Here is a 22,530-nt window from a genome sequence, read left to right on the forward strand (position 1 = left end):
CCGAAGTACCAATCGAACAGGACTGCAGATCCACGACTGAATCCCCAATAGATTCACAAGCATCACCGGCGCGACAACAACTCCCGCGATCCGATGCGAACGTCGAGCAGTCGTCGAGCAGTCACCAAGACAGAGGTGTCCTTGGGGCGACTTACGAATCCAAAGAGTTGTTCAGTGCACGTTGACCCGCACGTACGCGGAATACGCGCGAGCGAGTGCGTCACGCTACGGTTTGAAAGAACTGAGTGATCGCGAACCGATAAATCGCGAGTACAATAAGTGCTGTGTGGTAAGCGAGTGAAGGGAGACGAGATTTTTCTTTTTTTCGTTCTAAGGTGGATAAATGTCGTTGTACAGAATGAGCTCACAATGCACTTAACATAGGTATCTACCTTACGATTAATTAAGACTAAAACGTACGCATCCCACGGTGTCCCACGGTGTCCCACGGTGTCCCACGGTGTCCCACGGTGTCCCACGGTGTCCCACGGTGTCCCACGGTGTCCCACGGTGTCCCACGGTGTCCCACGGTGTCCAACGGTGTCCAACGGTGTCCAACGGTGTCCAACGGTGTCCAACGGTGTCCAACGGTGTCCAACGGTGTCCAACGGTGTCCAACGGTGTCCAACGGTGTCCAACGGTGTCCAACGGTGTCCAACGGTGTCCAACGGTGTCCAACGGTGTCCAACGGTGTCCAACGGTGTCCAACGGTGTCCAACGGTGTCCAACGGTGTCCAACGGTGTCCAACGGTGTCCAACGGCGTCCAACGGAGTCCCACGGCGTCCAACGGCGTCCAACGGAGTCCCACGGCGTCCCACGGCGTCCAACGGCGTCCAACGGCGTCCAACGGCGTCCAACGGCGTCCAACGGCGTCCAACGGCGTCCAACGGCGTCCAACGGCGTCCAACGGCGTCCAACGGCGTCCAACGGCGTCCAACGGCGTCCAACGGCGTCCAACGGTGTCCAACGGCGTCCAACGGCGTCCCACGGTGTCCAACGGCGTCCCACGGCGTCCCACGGAGTCCCACGGCGTCCAACGGCGTCCAACGGCGTCCAGCGGCGTCCAACGGCGTCCAGCGGCGTCCCACGTTGCAGTCCAGTTTAGATTATCCAAAATTCTCTTCGTGGCTTTTCATAATCCAAACTGGACTGTATTAGCGTTTTTCTTAGCTTGGTATTGAATTATTGTGCAATGTTTGTACTTATGGATGTTGTGGTTTTCCAAAAGTTAATCAACTGATTAATCTGCGAAAACGATTACATCTATCAGCACAAACATTGTACAATAATTCGGTACCGTACTGGCAACATTCTGTATCAAAGATACATTTGTCTAACTTGGAACGAAAGAATGGAAATGAAACTATTGACACTGCATATACAATTTAGAGTCTTGCAGAAGAGACATACGACTCGTTGTACTAAACTTATGAAAATATCGAAAAGTTATATACTCCAACGTTACCGCAATATGCTTCTTTTAAAAATGGGGAAACGGGAAGAAGCCTGAACAATCAGACGATGGAAGAAAAATCATTTGGGTATCTAGCATACATATTCAATATGCTATGAAATGTTCATATATGTAATTGAAATGTACTTTCTGCAAATTGATAAATTTGAAACAAACTCATTTACTTGATTTGGTATATGAAAGAAACAGGTATCTTTAAAACGAGAACATTTTATACATGGAAAATAAACTACTAATAATGGTTAATTATAGATCAAATTACTATTGATTAAATTTTAGCAAATATAGAGAATCACTTGTATCTTTTTAATCGAAACTAGGGTTACGTTGAAAACAAGTATTTTAAGTAATTGAATTTAATCTGAATAAAAAATTCAATATGAAATTCGAATATTTATTAAATTCTACGTTACTGTTAAAAGATTGAAAATATCGCGGTCGAAAAATGTAAAAGTTATGGTTCTAAGAACGAACAATCACCAGCACTAGTTCCAATTGCGATGAATTAAATGTTAAAAAATATTTTAAACCTTCATAGCAACATTAAGATATTTCATTATAATACTTTGTTGCGCATGAAATCGCTCACAGATTCATATATGTAAATATATATGTAATATGTATATATGTAAATATATATATATATATATATATTATACATTCGTAATAAAGTTCTGTATTTTAGCAGTCATGGTAACGTTAAAGCTGGCAAAGAAATATGTCTTATAGCAGTATTTTCAGTAATAAACGTGCTAATAAGGGGCGCTGAAAAGGAAACAAAGCAGTAGCCAGAAGGGCTACTAAAATTCAATCGTCTTCTACTCTATGTAAACCCGATCAACACGCCGAGAGTGGAACTGAATATTCTTATTTCGCAACACTAATTTACTACTAATATTTATGACGCAGAAAATTCTCAAAATCAAACGCGATGAGTGCTTCGTTATATCTGCAATATCAATTAATCTGCCATTAAAAAAAAAAAAGAGAAGTCTGAACATTCCCGATATTTGATACGCAACGCTAATAAGTATAAATCTACGCACTCGTATTTAAGCAATACGCAACACTAATAGCGAGAGATAGAAGTGCAACCATTTAAGAGGTTGCTAATGAACGATCACATTTGCACAGCTCTTGCAGCTGCACGTGTGATCCAGGAACAGTGTCCGACAATTGCAGTCGGAGGGTTTGGGCATTTTGTAAACGCAACTCTAGTGAACAAAACGCGATCATTCATTATCGCAACGCTAAAGGGAAAAATTAATAGAATTCGCGATGGAACAATATCGCAACGCTAACTATTATAGTGAATTTAATAAAAATTACTATTTACTATCTAAAAAAGCTACTTTAAATATTATGGTATTGCTACTTGCAATACTATAAAATTAATTGAAAACTAACACTTTTATAATCTAATTTTAAACAATAGAAAACAGGAAAAATTCTAAAAATTGCAAAAGACAATCGCGATATCGTAATTCGCAACTCTAAAGCAAACGCGATTATCATTTTATCGCAACCCTAATTCAAACCGTAATCATTTTCTCGCCATACTAATGAAAAGCCGCGATGTTATTTCGCAACTCTAATACAACCCGTAATTAATTTGTCGCAACACTAATAAAAAAAATCGCGAGTGGAGGGCTGACATATCGCAGTGCAACCATGTAGGAGGTTGCCGATGGATGATCACACTTGTACAGCTCTTGCAGCTGTACGTGTGATCCAGGAACAGTGTCCGACAATTGCAGTCGGAGGGTTTGGGCAGTTTATGAACGCAACTCTATTCAACAAAACGCGATCATTCATTATCGCAACGCTAACAGGAAAAATTAGCAGAACTCGCGATGGAACATTATCGCAACGCTAACTCTTATAGTGAATTTAATAAAAATTACTATTTACTATCTAAAAAAGCTACTTTAAATATTATGGTATTGCTACTTGCAATACTATAAAATTAATTGAAAACTAACACTTTTATAATCTAATTTTAAACAATAGAAAACAGGAAAAATTCTAAAAATTGCAAAAGACAATCGCGATATCGTAATTCGCAACTCTAAAGCAAACGCGATTATCATTTTATCGCAACCCTAATTCAAACCGTAATCATTTTCTCGCCACACTAATGAAAAGCCGCGATGTTATTTCGTAACTCTAATACAACCCGTAATTAATTTGTCGCAACACTAATAAGAAAAATCGCGATTTGCCCAATGGGACGATGGACCGATATATACATCGGCCAAAAAAGCAAACTACTACTACTACTACTACTACTACAAATACTAAAATCGAGCATAGTGACAAAGTAGTAACAATAATGACTTCCCATGCTCTGGATGACCCAGAGGATGGGCAGCCATTAGTAGTTGCCCTCTTGAGTGGCAGTTTGCCGGGCCTCTTCGGCTTATAGCCTCTTCTTTCTTCGGGCGCAATGCCCGCTGAAACTTAAATCTAAGCTCGAGACTTCTAAATCGCAAACAAAAAAAAAAACTTACCAAGGTAAAATAAAAATATAAACCGCGGAAGCTGATTGAAGTGCACATGGACTGACCAACGATCACAGCAGTGATCGTTGCTCACTCGCATGTGCGTGCTCGAGCAATAAACGTTCGTTTCGACCCATTCGCGACCGCGACCGCGAAATTCGAAAAATCGAAAGGCAAAACCAGAGACGAGTGCATGCTCTACTCGTGCCAGTTTCACCGTCGATTTTTCAAATTAGATTTCCAGAAACAGGTTGGTCACACGAAAACGCGCCTACCCGACCAGAGACTGTGCCAACCTGCCCGGCCCTACCTACTTATAATTAACAGACATACCAGAAAGTATACTACCTATCCTACCTAGCGCTATATTTAAAAATGGCAAAACATTCACACCAACACACTCGCTCCACGGTTCTCACACAAACGCTCGGGCGCAAAGGTCCTACACTAGAGAGGACGTCCCGGGACGCCTCCGACACCCGAGCTTAACACACACCATGCACACTCTAAGGTACGTACCGTTTTCCTGAAATCGACTGACGAAGGCTAGTGACCATTGCGTAAAACGTGATAAAACACGTCTGAGGAAATGATATCGTTAAAATAAATGTAAGTAAACTTGGTATTATAATTGTAATTTACGGCAATATTTAAAGCGTGGTTACACTTAATCGCGTGGGCGATATTATCACAAATTGTGATTGTATCAAGACGTAAATTGAATCGATATATGTTTCGACATTTTTAATATTTGATGTTTTAACGAATGAAAAAAAGCGACGCAGTTCCACGGCCTAACAACACACACACACATAACGTGGAAAATACGTCGTGCACGGTACACTAACACATCGTCAGTCGCTGACAAATTATTACATTACTTAATTCTAGATCATCGTGCCCAGTGTCTTTCTCCCATTCAAGTAGCACCTGGGCACGTGAATGAGATCCTGACAATGGGCACGGAAAGGGTTAAACCTGAAAATCCTGATCTAAAAGAAATGATTAGTTTGTGTAATTTTTATTTAACGGACTAACGTTCTTTGATTTTATATTTTACTACTTCGTATCTGATTAAATCTCCTTTATTAATTTAATAGTAACTAAGTAACTCTACTTTATTAATTTAATAAATCAGAACAAAACTTTAATATTGCAAAAAAGATAGCGTTAATTGAAAAAGACTGAGGCTCGATCAAATGGAATAATTGACTCTAAATATATTACTAAGAAAGAAATAATCTCAGGCGATCTCTTTATCAAAGCATATACTCGAAAGTACAGAAGCAGTGTTCAAAATTATTGCTTTGATTAAAAAATCTGCCTGTCGCGAAGTGTCTTCTTGCACGTAAAGTTTCACAGATTCTTGTACGGGAAAAAATGAATTTTGACTCATATTTTAAATTCTAACCGAAATGAAATAAACGAACGTGACTTGATATTGTCACGATTAATTCATTGCTTAAGGTCAAGCATATTCATGTCATACAGATATATTCGTGTAGATATTTGCCATTTGCAAATATTCATATGGAATATTAACTTGCATATTTATAAATAACACGAATATATTCTCAAGTGTATGTATTTAAACCAATTATTATAATCGCGCTGTGCAAGAAGACCTATCCTAAACTAATAAATTTAAAAAAAGAATGTTACTACTCACGGGTATAAGAAATACCCGCGGTCACTATGCTCGCAACAAAATTCTACGTAATACAACCGGTCACCCGTGCCGATTCGGACCTTTCATCCTACGACATGATTGAGTGACCGGAGGAACAAAAATGCATGCGACTCACCGTTCGATGCGGAGAAACAGAGGACGTACCATGGATGCTGCGCCACCCCAGCGAATATTATCAGGGAGAGTAACATCAGGCAGGAACCGTGTAAAGTCCAGTGGTGGAAATGGCGGTTGTTTAAGGGCGGGGGGGGGGGGTTGAGGAAGAAGCGAAACGTCGTTTCGACAATTTTCTTCTTTTTCCTATCGAACGTTTATTTAGAAAATACTGCTATTTTTTTACGCTTAAAAATTATTATTAAGAAATTGGAACAAGTTTGAAAAATATTATTTAGTCGAAAATTGTGAGATACTTTTCGATAGCAAACAAATGCTCATGAATAACGTGAATGCAATGCAATCGTTTGCAAGAATTATATTGTTCGCAATTAGAATATATACTGTGAATTTTCGTTATTAGAATACGAAATATACATTCCAATAATACACTACAGTCGCGTGTTTTAAATAATGGAAAATATTTGCAAGAATACAAAAGTTCGCCACTAAATATATTTAAAGAATACTGTGGAAACGCGCGCGAAACCTTATTTCGAGGTATTTGAATCTACCTGTTACTAATTTGCAAGTTTATGACGTTATAACTCAATTTGAAACAATAAGATAATTCGTTAAAAATTGGTTTGAAATAAGAGAATGATTTCATACATCGGGATCTTTCAGAAGAATCAATGGACTCACGCGACGCACTCCTGTGCACAAAATAACCGCAAGATTCAGTGGAAAAAAAGAATAGATTTTTATATCTCGTTCCAAGTCAGATAAGTATCATTGTACAGAATGAGCTCAGAATGGATTCGACATAGCTAAGACATATCCCACGGTGTCCCATGGTGTCCTACGGTGTCCCACGGTGTCCTACGGTGTCCAACGTTGTCCCACGGCGTCCAACGTTGCGGTCCAGTGTAGATCATCCAAAATTCTTTTCGCGGCATTTGGTGACCCACACTGGACCGACGATGTCCCACGTTGCAGTCCAGTGTAGATCATCCAAAATTCTTTTCGCGGCATTTGGTGACCCACACTGGACCGACGATGTCCCACGTTGCAGTCCAGTGTAGATCATCCAAAATTCTTTTCGCGGCATTTGGTGACCCACACTGGACCGACGATGTCCCACGTTGCAGTCCAGTGTAGATCATCCAAAATTCTTTTCGCGGCATTTGGTGACCCACACTGGACCGACGATGTCCCACGTTGCAGTCCAGTGTAGATCATCCAAAATTCTTTTCGCGGCATTTGGTGACCCACACTGGACCGACGATGTCCCACGTTGCAGTCCAGTGTAGATCATCCAAAATTCTTTTCGCGGCATTTGGTGACCCACACTGGACCGACGATGTCCCACGTTGCAGTCCAGTGTAGATCATCCAAAATTCTTTTCGCGGCATTTGGTGACCCACACTGGACCGACGAAGTCCCACGTTGCAGTCCAGTGTAGATCATCCAAAATTCTTTTCGCGGCATTTGGTGGCCCACACTGGACAGACGATGTCCCACGTTGCAGTCCAGTGTAGATCATCCAAAATTCTTTTCGCGGCATTTGGTGACCCACACTGGACCGACGATGTCCCACGTTGCAGTCCAGTGTAGATCATCCAAAATTCTTTTCGCGGCATTTGGTGACCCACACTGGACCGATGACGTCCCACGGTGTCCAACGATGTCCCACGGTGCAGTCCAGTCTAGATCATCCAAAATTCTCTTAGAGGCTTTTGGTGATCCAAACTGGACTGTTGCGTAGTTCTTGGCTTGGCATCGTTTTCCAAAAATTAATCACTTGATTAATCTTTGAAAAAGGATGCCAATTACCAGGTCTCACCACGAGGAGGTGACTACGCACGAGACCCGCCCATGAATTATTCAACATTATGCATCGGTCTCGACATTCAACCTATTGGCAAGAATGTCGAGTTCTGACTCTACTTGATCATGGGCCTGCGTAAAGAGATAGTTATTTCGTAGCCTAACCGCGAAATACCTATCTCCTACGCAGCAGTTACACGAATCTTTACAAACGCAAAACGACGCAATATCTATCTCCCACGCAACGCAACATTCATCTCCCATACAACGCTTACATCGATCAGTACAAACATCGTACAATAATTCGCAACCCTATCCGCAACATTCCGTATCAAAGACACATTTGTCTATCTTGGAACGAAAGAAAAAAAATGGGGCTACTTTGGAAAAGGAGCCCCAACAATCAGACGATGAAAGAAAAACCGCGGCGCGCCCGGAACGAACGAGATCTCGGAACGAAACCTACATAACGTACTCCCGTGCACTAGATAACCCTAAGGTTCAGCGGAAAGCCCAAGAATTGACCGTAACTCGATTCCTGTTTCGCCGTTCGAAACTTACACGAGTCGCGGTCGATGGCGCCGACCGATGATGCCAGTGAACCACGGGTAATTCAGCCGTGGATCCAGCACATAGGCCAGCAACTTAACACACTCCAACTGAACATGTGGAACCCGGGGATGGACCGCTGAACAGGATTACGAAGGCAAGAGGCCTCAACTGAACAGTGGGGTCCACTCACGGGGAGGGACCGCTGAACAGGATTACGAAGGCATTGACCTCAACTGAACAGTGGGGTCCACTCCCGCGGGGCCGAACAGAATTACGGAGGACGTGAAATTGCAGGTCCCTGACCGAGTACCGAAGTACCAATCGAACAGGACTGCAGATCCACGACTGAATCCCCAATAGATTCACAAGCATCACCGGCGCGACAACAACTCCCACGATCCGATGCGAACGCCGAGCAGTCGTCGAGCAGTCACCAAGACAGAGGTGTCCTTGGGGCGACTTATGAATCCAAAGAGTTGTCCAGTGCACGTTGACCCGCACGTAACCGGAATACGCGCGAGCGAGTACGTCACGCTACGGTTCGAAAGAACTGAGCGACCGTGAACCGATAAATCGTGGGAACCATTTTTCCAGTGTGGTAAGCGAGGGGATCACGAGAGACGAGATTTTTATTTTTCGTCCCAAGATAGATAAGTATTTTTGTACAGAATGAGCTTACAATGCACATAACATAGGTATCTATCTTATGATTAATTAAGGCTAAAACGCTCGCATCCCACGGTGTCCCGCGATGTCCCACGGTGTCCCGCGATGTCCCACGATGTCCCACGGCGCCCCCGCGGGGGGATATTAGTCCGGTCTAGATCACCAAAACTATTTTGGATGATCAAGACCAGACTATATTCAAGTAGTTTTTAGCTTGATATCGTTTCTCAAATAATAATATTAATATTCAAAATAGTACTTGATGTATTATTATTTGGGGAACGATACCAATTACCGGGACCCACCACGAGGAGGTAACTACGCTCGGGTCCCATTTACATAAACAGTTTTTAAGCATTGGAAGCAGAGATGTAAAATTATTTTATAATAAAGCGACATTGTAGCAGCGACATTGTTTGTGCCCGGAGTTTATTTGTTCTTACATTACTTGTAATCTAACGGTCTCGATACTCCGAGGCAAAATAACAACATGATTTGAAATGTTCTCTGACTCATGTGCAGCTACAGATAAGATGTGGTTGCCTTCGGTTAAATTGTACTCGCTTCCTTGATTCCATGAATATGGTGTGTTGTTTCCTTGGTTTTGAGCAGACATGGAAAATTACATCTTAAAATTACACTCTGTGTTACCACTGGTTTTATACGAAATAGTGAAATGAGAAATTAAATACTGTATTTAAAATTAAAAAATAATGCTATATAGAAATAAAATAGCACTTCGAAGACTTGATAGATTCTGTTAATAAAATAAAACAAAATAAATCATTAATGCACTCACTACGAATTGATGGTATTGATTTAAATCAATGAATGTCGAGTTACTTCCGATTAACGGTACAACTGTTATAAATTAAGAGCATCATTACTTTGAATTAATGGGAGAATGTGGTTATAAATTATTGGTATAACTGTTAAGAATTAATGGAGTAATTGTTTTAGATTAATGGCTTAAATGTTACAAATTAATGGCTCAGATGATATAAATTATTAGTTTAAATGTTATAAATTAATAGCTTAAATTTTATAAATTAATGGCTTAAATGTTATAAATTAATAGTTTAAATGTTAGAAATTAATGGTGTAATTGTATAAAATAATAGCACAAATGTTAAAAATTAATGGTTTAAATGTTATAAATTAATGGCTTAAATGTATAAAATAACAGTTCAAATATTGTAAATTAGTGGCTTAAATGTTGTAAATTGATAGCTTAAATGCTATAAATTAATAGCTTAAATGTATAAAATAACAGTACAAATGTTGTAAATTAATGGTTTAGATGTTGTAAATTAATAGCTTAAATGTTATAAATTAATAGCATAAATGTTATAAATTAATAGTTTAGACGTTATAAATTAATTCCTTAAATGTTATAAATTAATAGTTTAAATGTTATAAATTAATGGCTTAAATGTTATAAATTAGTAGCTTAAGTGTTGTAAATTAATGGTTTAGACGTTATAAATTACTAGTTGCAATGTTGTTATTTGATATTTTTTTATTTACCTTATATTTAAATTCTTCTTCGATGTTCACTCTCCGGAATTTCAGGCACAAAAGAGCTCGCGCGCGACTTCCGTGTTCCTTATATACCTTGACAAGGTGTCGAGATGTCAATCAAACGGCAACGATTTTTTGACATAGCAGGAGACGGTTTTTCCATTATAATAAAGTCAAATTGAACGATTTCTTAATTTTTATCGTAAATTGGTGACTTCAACGATTTAATACGATATCCATTTTTATCATTTTAATAGTTTCTGCAAACTAAGACTAAATTCACACTTCTTTAATACTAGTTTTCGACTATCAATTAGTTTGGACAGAATTCTCTTAGAGACTTTTGGTGATCCAAACTGGACTGTTGCGTAGTTCTTGGCTTGGTATCGTTTTCCAGAGATTAATCAACTGATTAATTTTTGGAAAACGATGCCAATTACCAGGTCTCACCACAAGGAGGTAACTACGCTCGGGCCCCATTTATGTGAAGAGTTTTTAAGCATCGGAAGCAGGAGATGTAAAATTATTTTACAGCAAAGAAGTAGCGTGTATTGAATTTTATTAATCATTAGTTGCCGAATTGTTATGATTTGTTAATTGTTAAGTGTGAGTTGTGATTCCAATTTATAGTAATTCTGATGATTATATAATATTGTTATAAATTAAAATCATAATTGTTAAAAATTAATCGAGTAATAGTTTTAGGTTAATAATAAAATGCTATAAATAAATATCGCAATTACTATAAATTATTAGCTCAATTGTTACAAATTAATAATTTAATTGTGAAGAATTAATATATCAAATGTTGTTAACTAATAGTTTAAATCTTGTAGAGTAACAGTTTAAATATTATAAAGCAATAGTTTAAATATTATAAATTAAAAGCTTAAATGTTATAAAATAATAGTTTAAATGTTGTAGATTGTTGGTTTAAATGTTATAAATTAATGACTTAAATGTTATAAAGTAATAGTTTAAATGTTGTTGAGTAATGGTTTAAATGTCATAAATTAATGGCTTAAATGTTATGTTCTTGTTTCGCAATGATAACTTATTATTAATATTTATGAAGCAGAAAATTTTCAAAATCGAACGCAAAGGGTGCTTCATTATATCTGCAATATCAATTAACCTACCATTTAAAGAAAAAAAAGAAAAAATTCTGAAAATACCCGAAATTTGATACGCAACGCTAATAAATATAAATCTATGCACTCATATTTAAAAAATACGTAATGCCAATAGCAAGAGATCACAGTGCAACCATTTAGGAGGTTGCCGACAAACGATCACAATTGTACAGCTCTTGTAGCTGTATTGTGCGATCAAGGAACAATGTCTCACAAATGCAGTCGGAGGTTTGGGCGTTTTATAAACGCAACTCTATTTAATAAAACGCGATCATTCATTATCGCAACGCTAAAGGGAAAAATTAGTAGAAATTGCGATGGAATAATATCGCAACGCTAACTCTTAAAATGAATTTAATGAAAATTAATATTTACTATATGAAAAAGCTACTTCAAATATTCTGATATTGCAAATTGCAATACTATAAAATTAATTGAAAACTAACATATTTATAATCTAATTTTAAACAATAGAAAACAGGATAAATTCTGATACATACAATTTTCTAGGAAGTTCTAAAAATTCATAATAAAAATTGCAAAAGACAATCGCGATAACGTAATTCACAACTCTAAAGCAAACGCGATTATTTTATCGCAACTCTAATTCAAACCGTAAATAATCTCTCTCGACATTAATAAGAAAAATCGCACTCCTGTGCACAAAATAACCGCAAGATTCAGTGGAAAAAAAGAATAGATTTTTATATTTTGTTCCAAGTCAGATACGTATCATTGTACAGAATGGGCTCAGAATGGATTTGAAAGTCAAGACATATCCAGCGATGTCCAACGGTGTCCAACGTTGTCCAACGATGTCCCACGTTGTAGTCCAGTCTAGATCATCCAAAATTCTTTTCGCGGCTTTTGGTAACCCAAACTGAACTGGTGCGTAGTTCTTAGCTTGGTTACCAGGTCTCACCACGAGGAGGTAACTACGCAGGAGACCCGCTCATGAGTTATTTATGGTTAACACACCTTCGCGACTTACCTCTGTACACGAGATGATCTCAAGATCCAGCGGAAAGCCCAAGGATTGACCGTAACTCGAATATCTGTTTGGCCGTTCGAAACTTTCACAAGGCAAAGCCCCAACGGAACGAGTGGGGTCCACCCCTACAGGGTCACTCGAACCGAATTACAGCTTAAATGTTGTATATTAATGGTTTAAATGTTATATTTAAATTCGTAATTAAGTTGCTAATAAGTAAACAAAGGTTTTTTGTCCATTTGCACGTTACGAAGGTTCAAACGAAAATGAGCTCACGCGCGAGTGGGATGTTCCTTATATGCATGACGATTAACCGTTGACAAGGTTACGGATGATTGGTCGAAAGGTGACAATGCAAAATATTCTGATGTCATGAAAATTGATTTTTCCATTATAACACAATCAAATTTAATTACTTCGAAATTTTTATTGTAAATTGACCCCTCCAACAATTTATTACAATAATCAGTTTTATAATTTTTATATTTTTTACCAGCTAAAACTAAAATTACACTTAAGGTACTATTTTTTCATTTAGAACTGTGTCAATCTATATTAAATGCCAGTTTATGAAAAGAATAATTTTATTATAATAACAAAACGTGAAAGTGACCAGTGGGCAAGAATGATCATTCATCCCAAAGGGAAAAGAATTTATACGATAGTTTAGTTTTTAATAATTGCAGACTTTTCCGGATACTTTCCGGAAGATTTTAAATTATTATATTTTACAACAATTTATAAATATTCTTAACTTAATTCTAAGCATATACCATCGTTCATTAGTTAATTATTAAATATATAAATTTAATATGATTTCACATCTACAACTGTATTTTACTTTTTACAACTACAGTATAATATAAGCACATATCCTCGTTTTCCAAAAAGGTATCTATCAGATTCTGTGTAGCGTGTTTTTTTGTGTCTATCTGATACTGATTTCATTCCTGTAATATCAAATTTTTCGAATTATGCAGCATCTAAAGACCTAAGACTTCATTATTATATAAATGCTACAGTAAATACATCGACGTATCAATACTTTTTCTAGCCACTGTCCATAATCTTATCGTGCAATCTTAACAATCTAGTTGAAATCATTGAAACGAACTTTTCTTAAAATTCATCTATGAATTAAAAAGACACAGTGGTAAATCTACGAAATTTCAAGAAAAGCTTACTTGCATCTATAATATTTTAATTATCACTAACGTTCGTTGACTGTTTTGCAGGATGATCGGTGCAATGCCTGCGGTGGCAGTTCGCCACGAACGTAAACGACAGGAAAAAAGATTAAAACGTCCTAGTCAGCTTTACCTAGGGGGCCAATGGATGCCACCGCCTCAAGGCTCACCGCCTACCCCCAGTCCTCATGGCCACAACAACCACCTGGAACCTTTACCCGAGTTGTATCTCTGTGGCAAGGTAAATTTTTTGCTTAACGTACAAACATACAAACATATGTACGTACGTACATTACCGTGATGGATATCGTCGCGCTAACGTGACTATTTATTGATCTCAACTGACCATACGCTACGCATCATGGGTACGCTTTATTACAACACGAACGTTCGATTTCTGTGTTCTTGAATTATTCCGCTGTGTAGAATTTATGTGTGCCTGTGTGCCATTTATAGATTTGCATATCTTCTTATAACACATACTTCAACGACTTGGCAAAACACTCGAATCACTGAAACTCAAGAATCAAAGTGATCGATTCTATTTTCTGAAATTTTTATGTTGAAAGAAATTGCTTAGAAATGAAGGTGATCGACTCTGTAATATTTACGACCAATCAAATATTTCTGAATATATTTAAAGAAATGGAATCTAAAGAGAAATTTGTATGATTCATAAAATGTTATAAAACGAATTTTTCTCTAGATATTACACGCGTATATTTTTATGCTTATAAATTTTCTATAAATGCCTGCAAATCGATAATTGGTATTTATTTTTTCGAAAATAAAAATACATTTAATCTCGATAGAACTGAACAGTTTACTCTCTACGTGGATTAAGTAATGTTCTAAATAGATTTTGTGGTTTAGAAGAGTTCTATGTTTTGTTAGAACTTAACTTTGTTAGAAATTAAGCATCGAACAGCGAAAATCGTTTTGAGATTAATATTATAGTATGCATTGACAATATAAGTATGATTAAGAGATTAATTAAAAGAGTCCTTGATAGAGATTATATATAGATTTTGATAGACTTACCAGATGCACGACGTCAGTTACATAATACAGTGGATTGAAAGCTCAAGAAACAACAGAGTTACTACTATCCATTAAAATCTTGCACAAAATTTACCGATTACGTTATACACCTAAATATTTACGACTAAAATATTGATATAATAAAACGTTGTAATAGAAAAAATGACATATAATAATATAAAAAAAATATAAAAATATAATGTTTTGATATGTCCTTGAAATAATAATTATTGAAATTTTTGAAAATATTTAAAATTATTAAAGGATGTTGTTTTAATAGAATTAATTAAATGATTAGAAATAGAAGAATATTTTACACTTGTTGTCACAAAACGTTGCATACTTCACTCATCCGTTTAATTTTCCAATTTTTACATTAGTTTAACAATTCCTCATGCTTCTCTATATAAATTCATATTCGCATAGTCAAATACAAATGACCACAACTAAAATATTTAAAAAACACGAAACAAATACAAGAATTAAAATGTAAAATCATGATTGTGTTAGCAAAATGCATAATTAATTCGAAAATGTACACAGAGCTTACGACACACTTATTGCAAATGTACATTTAGTAAAACAATAATATGCAATATGATTAATGAATGGTCTTAGACATTGTTATAATGAATAATTGATTGCTCAAATACTTTGGTATTGTCCACGAATCGTACGTTTGCAGTAAACAATCGTAAAAAAGAAACAACTGCTACATGCATTTTCAGACTCGTTTCTGCTAACATAGTTCTCAAATAGTTTGTACTATACGTTATATGTACGTAACGTGTTCATAAACAATTTCTATATACGTTCAAATACTTTCGCAAGCCACTGTACAAGGGGTAATGTATTTTAAAAACTGAATATATGTTATAACGTGTTTTGTATATTAATATATATGCGTAAGAAGTTTCTGTAAGTGTTCAAATGCTTTCGTGATCCGCTGTATGAGCCGTAACATATCTTAAAATATAACAGAAATAACGTATAGAGCATTTTAATTGTGAAAAGCAACGCAGATCATCAGAATTATCCTATAACAGAGAATCATTCGAGAGAAACACTTGCAAGATGATGAATAATTTATACCTTGCACGTGGAATCACCACCAGATCATTCCTATGACAGTTAGACGTGGCAAATGATTTAACAAGGACATTGTCGTTTACAGATATCGGGGCTACACGCGGTGGTGGCGTGCCTGTTGTTAGGCGCAGTGGTGCTAGTCGTTGGTCTAGTCCAACTTGCCCCGGGTGCGACGACCACCGACCATAGACTCGCTTTACTCATAGCGGGCAGCATTCTGCTTCTCCTAGGTGAGCCATTTTTTCTCAGCCCATGAAAGCGTATCAAAGAAACTGAATTTCTGCCAGAACGATCCGGTGTGCTCGTGACGAATGTTCACCAGAGAATAATATAAGAGAATAATGGGTCAAGGAAATACATTCATCTCAACTGCAAGGCATATGTAAAGAGAAGAATAAATTCCCAAGCATGTTGTAACTTCAGTTGTAATCTTGTATAGTTAAAATGATTTTATGGAATTTAAGTATATTCCAGCGAAATTAATTACATCTGAAATTGGCGTTTTTTTTTCAAGCCTTCTGGAAGCGAAATTTTTTAGGCTGTGGAAACAAAGAATTTATTATTAATAATAGAAACACACTTTTTCTGATATTTTTATAAAGGAGATGCAAGTTCACTAATTGACCCAAGACTCATTAACATCAATTATATTTGTCGGTTAGTTGGTTAATAACGATTTACTATGGTGATACACCGAGCGTGAAAGAGACAAGTATAATAATACGGAGAATTTCAAATTTGTGTAATTTTCGTTTATTTTTAGTATAGGTACACGTAAAGGAATAATATGTTTTAGAGAAGAATTTTGGAAAACGAAATAAATTATTTTTATATAGTAGCGCTAATGGAAAGCAAAGCAAAATTATACACAAATCCCTGGTTTCATAGATCTAATACGTTAATTTCAAGTATTAACTACTGTTATATGTGTATTTTATAACGATTTAATTTCATTGTACAAACAGACGTATAGTATTTTCAAAATAAAATATCATATTGGAAAATATAATTCCATTGAGTAATTAGGCCACATTTTTCCGCAGTTGAATACTCTCAAATAGGATCTATTATCTATCATGTAAGTTGATTTCAAGTAATTAGGCTACATATCTGTGGTAGAATGATGACGTTTTCAACACATAACATTTCGACTCATTATACTGCATAGTCAATTTCATCGAGTAATACATTAATAACGAGCGTAGGGATAATATTTTCAACAGAATATTTAATTATATATTTAATTATGTATTCTCAACAGGATATGTAATTCCATTGACTAATTGGATTACATCTACAGTTAAAATGCGACATTTTCAAAAGAACATATCACGGTAACATGATTTCATCAAATAATTCGAATGTATATGTTTTTTAACAAAAATGTAATATTTGTAACAAAATATTGATTTAAGATTTTACCATTCACTTATTACGAATTTATTATACAATACTACAGTTTGTAATTAAAATATTAATGAATATTCGTAAGATGGTAAATCAAGGAAATATGTTTCGTGTTATTTCTTTATTTGAATATCTTTCATATTGGACACATCTAATTGAAAAATGATAATTTAATAAAATGAAATGAAAAGGAAATGATACGAAGAAAAACAATTTTTAATGCATTCTCCTTTTAAATTTTGCAAATTCGTACCTTGCATCTCGTCGTGCAGCTCGTTCTATTGCAGCTCTGAATTCTGTAACTTTTGAACTTTAGAACCACCAAGTTTATGCTTGGAAACTTGCGAACTGAATAGACTCAATCATACTAAATACTAACACGCCTTTGCAAAATTTCAAGCGTTTGTTAACCAGTATTTATGTTCGTTGCAAATGCTTAAATAACGATTCAAACTTGTATAATATACTAGACAGTTACAGTTACAGTATACCAAACACTGTTCTCAAATCTCACATAGGAAAATAAGGAACGAATGAAGTTATTTAAAATATCGTGATATTTTGTCTTTTTCATTTTATTGTTTCTGAGGTGAATAAGTCGTGATAGGTGCTGAAGAATCATTCGAGTATGGTTAACAATATATTTATTAACAAGCAGCTGTTTGCGTTTCGCGGTTATAAGTTAGACTTCTAGGCGATGCGTTACGATAGTGATTCAAATTCGGATGATGATTGCTCAACTATCGACTTTCGGCTAACGACTATGGACTATCGACTGCTGACTGGAGACTATCTACTGACAACTCGAGACTCGGCTGTCGGCTGCAGAGGAAAACTATGATGGGGCGTGTCTAAGGATACGAGATCATCGAATTCGTCGGAGAAAATCTTCGTTAGGAAAGTGAGGGAAATAGACGTTGCTGTTAATTGGTTGATCTCTAGATCGGCGGTTGAGGAAAGATGCTAACCGCTCTCGAGAGAAAGTTGCTAACGTTATAACTTTAATATTGCTAAGTTGAAGTATCGTACCTGAGAAAAAACATATTTCTCGTATTTTTCCATAATAGGAAATCCTAAGGTTTATACCGGGCCCTTAAGCTAGATAGAAAATGTGCTATAGAAATATTTCGACGTCTGGCAATCATCTTGTCCGAAGGATAGGGTCTTCGTGTAGCGGTCCACGGGACAGAAACCGTTAGAAAGTTTACTGCCGAGTGCCGCTACATTTCTTCTAACCATTTCATATCAATAGATATAGTATACTGATTAATAGAAGAATAAAAATGAGATATTCTAAAATTATGTCCCTCTATTTAACGCTCGTACTTGAAACAGATCCAACTTTTATTAAAAGTTCTATTAATATTTTGCTTTCAGAAAAAGTTTCCAACGATATTAAACGTTTATCATGATCGTCTTCTGAGATTATATTATTAAATCGCCTACACAAAAATGTAGGAAAAGCGAAATGCTTCTGATGAAATATTCACGTTCTTTTATTTATTGAAATTTTAATAAAATATTCCGAATGCTTCGTTACTGAAATAATGGAATTCGCGTATAAACTCGTTTTATTTATTCTATAGTTAGTAATGAGATATTATACAAGACAATGCCGAGGTAATAAGAAGCAGTTTGGAAAGAACTTTCTCTTCTTCAGAGATTTTATGACAAAATCATATTACTGTGAGCTATTCATTCAGAGTAATCAAGTTAATGTCGTTTAACATTGTGGTGGGAATAGAAGTGATAGCTGTTCTTTGACTTAGCTAAAAGGAATACCTTCAAGGATGCAAGTATCCTCCGTATAAAACGTTAAATACATTTATCGTCACGAATTTATACAATCTTGCAACGGAAATGTTTAACGAAGTTCTTTAAACAAAAAATTAATTTTATTATAAGTACGCTGAAAATGTTTACAAACACATCTGAGATTTAAATATGCTTGCATATATATAAAAATTGCGTGAGTTTTACGGACGAAATAGAATAATTTCATTAAAATTTCCTCAAAAAGTATAATTCGCAACAAAACAACAAATAACAAAAAAGGAATAAAAATTAGCTGAATTTTCTCTGAATAAGGTCCAAAATTGTCTTGTATCCTTTTGCACTTTTATTCGCTCGAAAAATTTTTACAAAATTAATTCGTGAACATTTTCAACAGCTTATTAAAAGTACTTACCGTATTTAGGTCGATTCAAACTTTTTTCAACAAACATTTTCAGTTTTCCATAGGATTGATCATCCTTTTCCCAACTGTTTTTAACGAGCTATTAGAGATCCATGTACGTATAAGTGAATAGGAAATTCTGGTAGAAGAAAGTCACTTTGAAAGAAATTTAAATGAAACATTGAGAGCGAAAGTGGACTATGCCACGTTTTTTCTGAATTGTGAGTTTATTAATTTGTTCCAAGAAAAGTAGGAAAATTTATTTTTTCCAAATCAAACCCAAATAATATAGCGAAATTAATTGTTGCGCTGAATATCTTGTACTTGTCTATCTATTTTTTAACATTTTTAAAAAGTATTTATAAAAGTAAAATTAAAATAGAAAAATTTTTTAAAGTAAAAGAATTAAAAGGAGAAATTAAAATGTCGAATATTATTACGAAAAAGAAGTATATAATTACATAACGAACATTATTCGATATTCTTGTACTCGAATGTTTCTTGTCACATACGTTTAAGTGCAGATCGATTGAATGCAATAGCAAGAATCTCCATAACATTTGCATGAACGATAAAGTTGACCGATGAAATTCACATGCATCAATATTATCAACACGAGGCCATACTCGTAAACTTAGCAACAGATAAAGCGGTTGCTTCGGAATTAAATTGTCAAAGTACGCTGCATAGAGTATTAATTACACAGTATAAACGCGAGATATATTGACGTGTAGTCCAAAATTTATAGTACAAATTTTGATCGAATTTTCGTTACACTAAACTAATTACATTCCAGCCTATGAAAATTACCGCAACGTAAACCAGTAAAGCTCATTTTCATCGTCAAAGTTCCGTTAAATTAGCAAATCTAAATTTTATGTATATTATTGAAAATATATATATCAGATCAACATGTATAATCAAATAACGCATTTTAAAAATAAAATGGTTTATATTTGAAAATTTTGTTGGAAAGATTTATAGATTGTTATAGATATTTGAAATATAGAATATATACTTATGTATATAAAGATATAAGAAGAGTAATTTAAATTTATAATTTAAATTTAACTTAGACATTATTTTCTCGAGTCACTTAAATACCAAAGAAGTTTCTTTACGTGTGTCGAGAACGAAAATGCGGCGGGAGATCATGCCGTCGTCGTTCGCCGCACTACGGACGGCCGGTCCCGTTTTCCCGATTTCCATGTACACGCTGAGGTGCAATTTCTCGCGCGTTCGCCATACGTCGCATGATAAAAGCATAAGCCGCCTTGCCGTGACGAGCTTCGGGATCGCGAACGGCGGCGGTATTTCGCGCAGGAGCATGGTCGCCGGCGATCCCCGATGGTCAACGCGTTTATTTGCGCCCGTATCTGCATCATCTGTTCCCTGAGCGCGTTGATGGCGGCAACCGTGGCATCGTTTACTCCGCCGCCGTATGTCGTTGGCTTACCTACTGCCGTGGTTCGGTCTGTGCTGACCGCAACAACCTGTCCTAGTTCCGAGCGTATTTCATGGATGCTGTCGGCGATCGTGGTCAGAGTTTCGGGCCTCTTATCCTGGACGGAGGCTAGGACGCGCTGCACGTGCACCGGGAGTCGGCTTTCCCAGGGAGTCCGGATGAGTTCGTCCGATGTTGCAGGGGTGGCGAGGCTTCTCAGATCCCAGTAAAATTGAGAAGGCGTCCTGTCGCCTAGTTGTTCGCTTTCTATTATTTTACGTAGGCGTCGGGCGTCTGACTCGCCCAGCCTCTTAATGAGTTCCTTTTTGAGGAACTCGTATTGCCCACTCTCCGGTGGATTGGCTAAGAATGTCGCGGATGAGTCGCACATACGGTTTATCGATGTTCGCGATGACGGCATTATATTTGGCCACCTCACTCGTAATCCGGGCGTGTTTGAACCGTGCCTCTAACACATTAAACCACAGCTCTACATCATCCGCCCAGAACGATGGTATGGGGAGATGAGCGTTTACAGCGTCCACGTTAAAGAGCTCGTTTTTGTCGGTACTCGTCATCTCGAAAGCTCTAATATTCGCGGAGTTCGAAATCTTATCGGCACTCTCCCGGTTATCTCTATCACTTTGATCACGTCGGAGTCACCAATTTGTAGGAGGTCGAATGATGAGATTAATGAGATGACTAATAGGTGAAATCATTAATGTATTTAAAATTGTCAGTACAATGTCCTAGTCGCGAAACGGTGTGTGTAACGTCGTTTGGTCGCAGGTTATAATAATCCGTTTGCGATCGCGTCTGTTTATTTATAGTAGTCGGGGTCAAGTCGGAAGATTCAAATTTGTCTTTGTTTTACAGTTACATGTAGCGGCGACGTTGTTTTGCTCGGAGTTTGTTTATTCTTACATTATATGTAACCTAACGAACTTCATACTCCGAAGCAAAACAATAACATGATTTCGAACGAATTCTAACTCTTGTGCCGCTACACGTGTATTATACGTGCAACGTATTCACAATGGATGATCTCAGTATTTATCAGGCGCTCAGTAACTTGTATTCTTTCGTATAAATATAAAATGTATTGAAATAACAAATAAAATCTCTGATTAACAAATACAACTTTTAAATGAAATCTCTATGAAATGAACAAATAAAATAGTTAAATTGATACTTTATCACCGTTATTTATGTAACGAGTATGTCATATTCTAATTCTTTCGAATTTTGTAATTTTTTGAATTAAATATTCATCGTTCACATTGTAAATTCAGTAATACTTGTCCCTAAGAAGCTATTTATATTAATAATAACATAAGATATGGAGTAAAACAGAAACTAGGAATATTATTTAGTATCAACTTTTATGATTAAAATCACGAGCAGCAGAAAATATGAGAAATAAATATCCACCATATAAAATAATTATATCACTATTATCACCATTACATCAATATCATTCGTACTTATTAAAATTTAACGCTACAACTATCAGAGTAGTCGAACTGACCAATCCATAATTTTTTATAAAGATCGTATATATATATCGCTGTAGATTTTTAGAAATTGTTAATGATTATTCGTAAAGTAAATAGATAAAGACTTATAAGCTTATTTGTGTTTTCTTCATACTCCTGCTATTTTAATGTCCGTAATTCGTTGTAAAATGTTACAATTTAGTATAGAATTAGTCTAGTTCTAGTCCGATACTTTTAG

The 22,530-nt window shown here is 36.2% G+C and overlaps 1 protein-coding gene across 1 annotated transcript in view; it reads left to right on the forward strand.

The window, feature by feature from the left end:
- Positions 1–22,530, forward strand: part of LOC117159143 (uncharacterized) — a 114,749-nt gene that overhangs the window by 79,741 nt on the left and 12,478 nt on the right. Inside the window, exons 2-3 of the mRNA XM_076622113.1 lie at positions 13,688–13,880; positions 15,855–15,999. Of these exons, the coding sequence (XP_076478228.1) occupies positions 13,689–13,880; positions 15,855–15,999 (337 nt within the window). The 5' untranslated portion in view covers position 13,688. The remainder of the gene's footprint in view (positions 1–13,687; positions 13,881–15,854; positions 16,000–22,530) is intronic.

The sequence above is a fragment of the Bombus vancouverensis genome, chromosome 1 (assembly GCF_051014615.1).
Source record: "Bombus vancouverensis nearcticus chromosome 1, iyBomVanc1_principal, whole genome shotgun sequence".
NCBI lineage: Eukaryota > Metazoa > Arthropoda > Insecta > Hymenoptera > Apidae > Bombus > Bombus vancouverensis.